Below are 8,939 nucleotides of genomic sequence, written 5' to 3'. Positions count from 1 at the left end.
GATAAGACTAAATCAACGATTCTTAATATATATCCCACTTGTCCTTTTCCCTTTCGAAATATGGGAAGAACACTAAAAAACCATTATTTCTGGTTTTTATGTAAATTTGTCACCATCACTTTTATCTGACTCGTCCTATTCAAAATCCTAATTTTTTTCATTTGCCCATATCTTTACTTTTCTTTTCTCTCAAGGAAAAAAAATCTTCTACTAATTGAGAACATGTATTAAGGTTACCTATCAATCGGTCTTCTTTTATTTATAATTGATTCTATAATGATGCATAATGTGACATATGTTGTTGCAATTTCAAAACCTTATTATTTCAAGATTTGTTTACTGAAGTATTTAAATTTTGAACCGAAATTAAACATCTATAAATACATAAACTCGAATAAATATGAATATTAGACAGGCAAAAACATTGGTATATTGGTGGCGAGGAAGTTAGATACATATTGATGTCATCATTCATGACTAATTTACATTATAACTAATGAAATTGTTGCAAGTCAATTTTACATGTATAATTTATGTCTACATATATTAGTTATATAATTAAAGTTGAGGTAGTATCTAAAAGGTTAGGTGGCCAGAAACACCTAGCTACATGTAGGAAATTAAATACTAACATTAAATGGTTAACTCTAGTCGGTTATCATTGAAACATTTTTGAGTTTATATTTAACTAATATCTTAATTATCGGTTGTATTAATTAAGAGTACTATATATATACTTTACATCTTTTTTTAGTATACGCGCTATGAAGAAGATAAGATAGATTTAATTTACTTCAATACTAAAATGGTGAATTGGTCGCATAACTCTACCTAAGAAAATAATGATTTAATTAACTTTAGTTTACATGATATGAGTCATGATAGTTGCCAAAATTGCTTAATTGTCAAGTATAAACGAGTCATGAGTCATGACGCCCTATACCTAAGTCAACGAGAATAAATACAGAAACGATATCCATTGAAATTTGACGCCTAAGCTTTTTTGGGTAGTAAGTTTGTACTCTTTTAGATAATACTAGTAACAAAATTGAAATTTTGTTTTTTTGGGTTATAAAATTTTAATACGCATACAAATATGTTATTTTTTTCAGATTATAAACTTTTAACCATAGCCGTAAAATTTTGGATTTTGGGCTAATCCGTGGGGCCAATTGGACCCAACAAATTTGTATTTTTTTGATTAATATATATTTTATTTGATGATTTTATATCTATAATAAATGAATAAATATAGAAATAATGTTATTTGACATTTTGTCCTCGATAATTGTCATTTTCAATTTTTTACATAATTTTCCGTGATGAGCATAAAAAATAATAAAATAAAGAGTAGTATAATATTGAAATAATGAATCAAAATATATATTTACATACATTTGATAAAAAAATACTACCACTGAAATTCTATGATTAAAAATGTATAGAAAATTTATTGAAAGAATGATAACTTCTGGCATTACTGGCACTGAAAAATACATGTACTAGTTGTTAACATTGGCTTGGGCCCTCGTCAAAATCTTGGCTTCGCCACCGTCCGATCACTGATAAATGATAATCGGCCTACATTAAATGCAGTTAATTTAATTAACTTTTGGATCATACATGCATGGATCTTCAACCTGGTCAAAAGAATGGAAAAAAAACGCATGGATATTCAATGAATTCAAAATTGATTGACATTCTTAATCTGCCATCCTTCTCAGTAGAGTTTAAAGAAAATGAATCCTCCAATTCATACTTGAAGCCATTTTCAGTTGCTCAAATCTTGCACTACATTTTCTTTCCTCAACCAACCCTTTCCACCTTCCCTCCAACTCTCATCTACGCCTTCACTACGAGAGGAAGACCTTGCCCACTCAATCACCAATAATCGCCACAAGAGCACTCCCCATTCTCAAACCTATGAAACCGGTTGTTGTCTCTCACGATTATGACCCTTCCGGTGCACTTGGATATGTACTTTATAGCTACGTGGCAGTCACCACATACACGCAAGTTCTTCATAACCCTAATAGGCCTCTCGGGTGGGAAGGTCACAAGCGCAAAGGCAATGGCTAATCTCTCGCTGTGATACCTAATGCTCTCATTTTTCTCCTCTACACCAACTTCTCTCAGCACATGTGTTGTATCCATCACATAACCAGCATGTTCCACCTCCTTCTCCAACTCCTCCAGCTTCCTATATATCTCCGATGAAAGCTCGTGTCTCCTTTCCCCTGCAGCAAATGTGTGAACCCTGTTCCCTTCCTCCACCCAGCTCAAACCCGGCTCCTTCTTCTGCCCACGGTCTCTGAGCATCTTCCTCGCCCTTGCAGCCTCTTGGAACATTCCAGAAGCCGCATAAGCATTGGATACTAGCATGTGTAGGCCAGGGCTCACATGCCCTAACTCGAAGACCCTATCAGCCACAGAACTTGCCAGCTCTGTATTTCTATGAATCCGACATCCAGTCAAGAAAGCTCCCCAAACAGCCTCAGTCGCCTGCATAGGCATCTTCTCGATTAATTCCAATGCCTCCTGCAATTTCCCAGCTCGGCCAAGCAAGTCCACCATTGATGCATAATGCTGGCTTCCTGGCTCGATTCCATAGTCCTTCATCTTTGCAAAATAATGCTTTCCTTCTTTCACTAAGCCGGCATGGCTGCAAGCATAGAGTATGCATAAAAATGTGATGAAATTCGGCTTTGTTCCCTTATTCACCATTTTCTCTAACAACTCAAACACCATCCTTGTATGAGCATGCTGCGCCCAAGCAATCATCATCGCGTTCCACATCCCCAGATTTATGTCCGAAACCTCGTTGAACACTCGAGAGGCATCCTCTATCACGCCACACTTTGAGTACATAGAGATCAAGGCACTACCAACAAAGCTAGTTTCATAGTAATACATCTTCAAGCATAAAGAATGCATTTGTTTCCCTAATGCATACCAAGTTGAATTCCCACAAACTCGAATTACACTCGAGAATGTGAAGTCGTTAACATCCAAACCTTCCCATAACGCAGCCTTGAAGAGTCTCAAGGCCTCTCCGTCCTCCCCTGTTTGGGCATAGCCGTATATCATCGTACTCCAGGATACCACATTTCTCTCAGGCATTTCGCTGAACACCTTCCGCGCATCACCTAAACTCCCACATTTTGCATACATATCAACAACAGAGCTCCCCACAAACACATGCGCATCAAACCCAGTTTTCATCGCGAGACAATGAACAGATTTCCCCATAAACTGATCGTTACTCATACCACAAGCTTTCATCACACACGGCAAAACATAATCATCAGGAATCATCTCATCGTTGCGACGCATCAGCTTGAAATACTCAAATCCGTGAAAGGGAAGCTCATTTTGAGCGAAACACGATATGATTGAACTCCAAGTGGTGGAAGATTTGAATTGAGTTTCGTGAAATATTCGCTCCGAGCTATACGGGAGCTGGAGCTTGGAGTAGAAGTTGATCAAATGGTGGCAGACAAGAGGTATCAAATGGAGTCCTGATTTAACGACGTAGGCGTGAAGGGATTGGCCTTTGAGGAGATTCCTGCCGCGAGTGAATTCGAGGAAGTGATTGCATATGATTCGGTAGTTTGATTCAAAACTGAGTTGATTGAGTGAATTCTGGGGATATTTTTGGGGAAGCGGCGGCTGTGACAATGGTTCTTCATGTGAAAGGCGAAGCATTTAGGTCAATTTGGGCGTATATATCATAATCTAAAGTGTCGGTTTAATGAAAAGACTTATTTGTCCTTTTTGGTGGGAAATTGTAAAGCTATTTTTTTGCCCTTTTGGTCATTTTGAGAAATGACAACCATTGGATAGAAAAAAAGGCAACTCCTATTGAGCAATAGTGACTTCTCAAATGGTCCAACCAAATGCAAACTTCTTGAAGAAGATTTGAAACACTTTAAAATAGATTGGACTATAACATGCATTTTGTGGACTAATTCTGTGATTGCAGTCTCCACAAATCCTCACAGATCGAACCTGTACATTGTCCATACACACAAAATCAATAAACACAGAAAAACAATGTCATCCAAAACAATAACCAAAACAAAAAAAAAATCAACAAAATAAGCTGCAATTGCACATACGTACAATATCAATCAACTAAATCTCCCTTCTCCAAATAAAAGCTCAACCCTTCACACACACACACACATAGTATACAGAGATTGAAATTTTAGGATAAGAAAAAAAGTTACTAGATAGATAAGTAAATAAGCAATGAATGATCCGAAAATGCAACTTGATGTTGAGATTGGGCTGTAACTTTACTGTTATCTCACTCACATTTTCTCCATGTGAATAATTTACCTACACCATAGGCTGATTTTATAAATAAATGTGTGAAGAAAGCGGTGGCATCAAGAATCAGCCACAAAAACAATAAGAAACCCAAACAAAATCAGAAAAAGGGATAAAACACAAAAGAGCTAAGATCTTTACTCACATTGATCCAAGAAAAGAATAAACCCCCAAATATTACTGCACAAAACCGCTATATGTTACTCCACTTTTTCGAGGAAACTTGAAGCAAAATGCAGTCAATGAAATTCAATCATGAAGAATATTGACGAAGGCGAGGCGGCGTGGTGGGTGAGGAAGGCGAGGCAGGCGGTGGTGGAGCGGCGAGGCAGGGACGAGAAGAAGGAAATGAGAGGAGGGAGGGAAAGAGAAGTAGAGGACAACAGTGGACGACAGCTGGCCTAAAGAACTGCCGGTGTACGGCGGTGGACAGAGAAGCCAACGGCGGCTGGCTGTGGTCGGTGGGGTAGGTGAGGCAAGCGGTCGTGAAGTAGAGCTGCAAGAACTGATGAGGCAGGGCGGTGGAACGGCGGGACGGGGTGGAAGGAACGTCGGTGAGGCAGAGGCGGCGGTGGTCGTCTTGGCGGCGGCGGCAGTTAGAGAAAGGGAGATAGAGTTGGGTGAGAGCTGGTTGGTGTAGGGTTTGAAAAATATTTGGGTTTTGTATATTAATTTATATAATATTTGGGCTTTAGATTGGGCTGAGTAGTATGGTTAAAATTTAGTTTTATCTTGCATATTGTAAAATATTAAGATTTAAATGCTACTAAAACTATTTTACCTTTCCAAGAGAAATAATGCTACATACTATATGTTTCTATACCCAAAAATATTAGTTGTTGCACACAATTAATTACTTTATTTTTAACCCATTTTTGTATTTTAATTATCCAGAAGTATTTTTTTTCTGATCTTCAATTTTTAATGCTAAGCTTCTTTTAATTATCTCTGCGTTATACTCCACAAACATTAGTTTAGAACAATTTGCTTAAGATTATATCTATATGAATATCATTTTTAAAAGGGATATTGACACCTAATATCATGCAACTTTTAAAAGGTTAGGTTTTTTCCACGAACTTTGAAATTGGCAAATAATATTATGAACTTTACCCTGAGTTTGTTAATATTTCTCACCAATGAAAAAATTCCGGAAAATAATATCATGATGTTAAGTTTATGTATTGATATTTTGCCTTTTATTTGAGTTAAAATTGGAATTGTGCTAAAGATTTTAAAATGGGAATTGTGCTAAAGAGTTTAATTTGTCTTCTATTTGGGTTAAAATTAAAATTTTATTCATTATTGCAATAATTTCTTATCTGAATTAATCTATAAACTAAATGGCAACACAAATATATAATTTAATTTTCATGCTATATTTATTTAATTAAATATTTAATATTTCATCCTCATACAAATAAAGACATTTTTTATATTCGATTAAATTGAATGACCAAAAGTTTTAATTATTCTTGAGTTTAACTGAATATTAAAATAATACTACTATTTTTATACGAAGTTGTAGTATATCATTGAAGTGTGATTGCTCTATATGTATTATATTTTTAAACTATTTTAGTTAATATTTATTTTAAAATTTATGGTTAATTAATTAAAATATTTTTTGAATTATCTAATATGAGTATACTGTTATTGTACGTTTCTTATTCCAATTTATACTTTTTGATCTTTACTCACACATATTCTCTTTATTTGTATATTTATTCTAATTAACTTATATTCTTTGATCCTTAGTTACACATATTCTTTTTGTCATTAATTTTATTATTTTTACTCCACTTGGATCATAAATTAAAATTGTATATAAATAATACATCCATTAAGGAGTAGTAAATTCTTCATTTAGAGTGAGAGAAGATAAGTACAATTTTTTTAAATCTTTACATTGCTTTGAGTTCTTCATTTCTATATTTTTATTATATTTTGTATTCTTTATTTGAAACTATTATATCTCGTGCATAGCACGGAGGTTAATACTAGTTAAAGTAGATTTTGGAGGTTTAAAAGTGAAGATTATGCTGTAAAATAGTGAAAACGATCAAAGAAACTCACAAAGAAGAAAGCAAAACACATATTCTGTGAACAAAACATTTTAAAGGAATTTACTGTTTCATTGAATGCATACTAAGCTCAAAGAACTGATACATATAGTCTTACATTCGAACCATCTAGAATCCAATTCTAATCCAAATATTAAGCTAACACAAGATTATAAAGCTTAACTATAACAAACTGTACTAGAGTACTTTCTGATATAAAAGGATTTTTGGGACGATTAATTCATCTTATTCATCCATAGACTACTGCTTTACACGCCTCTTATAGGCTAAATACAAATAAGGAAGGTTAATACCCTAAATCTAATATCCTATACAAGGAAAATATTACACAATCAATTACTAATCTTCTACTTAATTGTAATTGCAGGAAATCAGTCCCTTGATTGAGTAGGATCTTCCTTCCAACACTCCCCCTCACGTTAAGTGATGGGATCACCAATACTTAACTTGTCCAATACGACTCGAAAAGAATGAGAATTCACCGCCTTTGTCAAGATGTCCGCCAGTTGATCTTCCGACTTGACATAGGGTAGTTCTACTATCTTTGCATCAATAGTGTCTTTTATGAAGTGTCGATCTACTTCCACATGTTTGGTTCGATCATGTTGAACCGGATTTTCGGAGATACTAATGGCAGCCTTGTTGTCACACAGTAACTAACCGACACGGCTGAGTCGACTTAAGATCAAGTTCGGTCATGAGTTTTCTGAGCCATAGTACTTCTGTCAATCCACTCTTGATTCCCCGGAATTCTGCCTCTGCACTAGACAGTGCAACCACTTTCTATTTCTTGCTTCTCCATGTCACCAAGTTACCTCCTATAAAGGTAAAGTACCTTGCAGTTGACTTTCTATCATTTGGGTTTCCTGCCCAATCTGCATCAGTATAGCCATGTATTTCCAAGTGCCCGTGCTTTTTGAACAACACTCCATGGCCTGGTGTAGCCTTTAAGTATCGTACTATCCTCAGCACTGCCTCCCTATGTTCTTCTTGTGGTGCATGCATGAATTGGCTTACTACCCCAACAGCGTAAGCAAGGTCTGGCCTGGTGTGGGATAAGTAGATGAGTTTCCCAACCAACCGTTGATACCTTCCTCGGTCAGTGGGTTTAGCTCCTTCTCGAATCTGCAGCCCGTGATTCTGGACCATCGGAGTGTCTGCTGGCTTGCAATCCACCATCTCTGTTTCTGCTAGGATATCAAGTACATATTTCCTCTGATTGATAAAGATCCCTTGTTTTGATCTCAATACCTCAATGCCTAAGAAGTATTTAAGGGAACCAAGATCCTTCATCTCAAACTCGTTAGACAAATTTCTCCTCAATTGTTCAATTTCTTCTTCATCATTGCCAGTAATAATTATATCATCAACATAAATAATAAGACATGTAATCTTACCATTTCTTTTCTTGAGGAACAAGGTATGATCTGAGTTGCTCTGACGGTAATCATACTTCTTCATTACTTCAGTAAACCTCCCAAACCATGCTCTCGGAGATTGCTTAAGGCCATATAGCGTCTTCTTGAGTTTGCAGACGTCTCCATTTTGAAATTCTCCAGAAAATCCAGGCGGGGGAACCATATAGACAGGTTTGGTCAGTTCTCCATGCAGAAAGGCATTAGTTACATCGAACTGATGCAAGGGCCAATCCTGATTAGTTGCTATCGAGAATAGTACCCTTACCGTGTTAATTTTGGCAACCGGCGAGAACGTCTCTGCATAGTCGACTCCATAAGTCTGGGTATACCCTTTTGCCATCAATCTCGCCTTATACCGATCAATGGATCCGTCGGGTCTTCTTTTGATTGTGAATACCCATCTGCACCGCACTGTAGAAGCACCTTTGGGTAGTTTACTAACTTCCCAAGTCTTATTTTTCAACAAAGCATCCATCTCGACAAGCATAGCATCCCTCCAATGCTTAACTTTCCATGCCTCCTCTGCTGTATAGGGAATTTCCTCCTCTTCATAAAGAGCTGCTTCAAAAGCCCTCGCCATCTTGGTTAAGTTTCCTTTCGCAAAGTTTGCCACGACATACTGACTCTTTCTGCCTATTCTTTCTGGGGAGAACCTCTTTGGTGGGATTCCACGAGTACTTCGTGGAGGGAGTACATAGCAGCCTGTACTCTCATCTAGAGTTGTATCTTCATTTTCAATTTCTGTATCAACATGGTCAGTGGGAGTAGTATTTTCGTGAGGTGTATCAGGAGTTACCTCAGGTGCTTCGGATACCGGTTGAGGGGAGACACTGGGACGCGGTTGAGAGTACTCTGGTGCGGTTGGGACATGCTCGGTGGCAGTGCTAACCTTTTCTGTTGAGTCCTCGTTGGAGAAATTTGGCCCAGACACAAACCAACTTAGGTAGTCCAACGTTTTATCTGACTCACTCTCCCCCTGACTACTAAGGTGGGTATGGTAGTAGAACTCAGTTTCCAAGAAATTGCAATTTATTGTGGTCACTACCCTCTTTGTAGTTGGATCATAACATCTATATCCCTTTTGGTTAATCCTGTAACCCACAAA

At 36.9% G+C, this 8,939-nt stretch overlaps 1 protein-coding gene across 2 annotated transcripts; it reads right to left on the bottom strand.

Annotated features, from left to right (window-relative positions):
- Positions 1-1,336: 1,336 nt before the first annotated feature.
- LOC121798731 (putative pentatricopeptide repeat-containing protein At5g52630) lies at positions 1,337-5,161 on the bottom strand. Of its 2 annotated transcripts, none has more exons than XM_042197872.1 (2): positions 4,478-5,131; positions 1,337-4,008 (listed from the first exon to the last, which is right to left on the bottom strand). In XM_042197872.1, the coding sequence occupies exon 2, from the start codon at positions 3,703-3,705 to the stop codon at positions 1,882-1,884; it is 1,824 nt and encodes a 607-aa protein (XP_042053806.1). In that variant the 5' UTR covers positions 3,706-4,008; positions 4,478-5,131; the 3' UTR covers positions 1,337-1,881. The 2 variants fall into 2 exon arrangements, 1 of the variants encoding a protein (XP_042053806.1); XR_006050084.1 differs by lacking the exon at positions 1,337-4,008 and adding an exon at positions 4,070-4,341 and having other exon boundaries at positions 4,478-5,161.
- Positions 5,162-8,939: the final 3,778 nt, after the last annotated feature.

Source organism: Salvia splendens, chromosome 4 (assembly GCF_004379255.2).
Source record: "Salvia splendens isolate huo1 chromosome 4, SspV2, whole genome shotgun sequence".
NCBI classification, from domain to species: Eukaryota; Viridiplantae; Streptophyta; class Magnoliopsida; order Lamiales; family Lamiaceae; genus Salvia; species Salvia splendens.
Note: the sequence above shows the minus strand (reverse complement) of the source record. Positions and strands in the feature narration are given on the sequence as shown.

What these genes read in the sequence shown, in the direction of transcription:
- LOC121798731 (XM_042197872.1), bottom strand. Translation starts at nt 3,705, where the DNA reads ATGCTTCGCCTTTCACATGAAGAACCATTGTCACAGCCGCCGCTTCCC.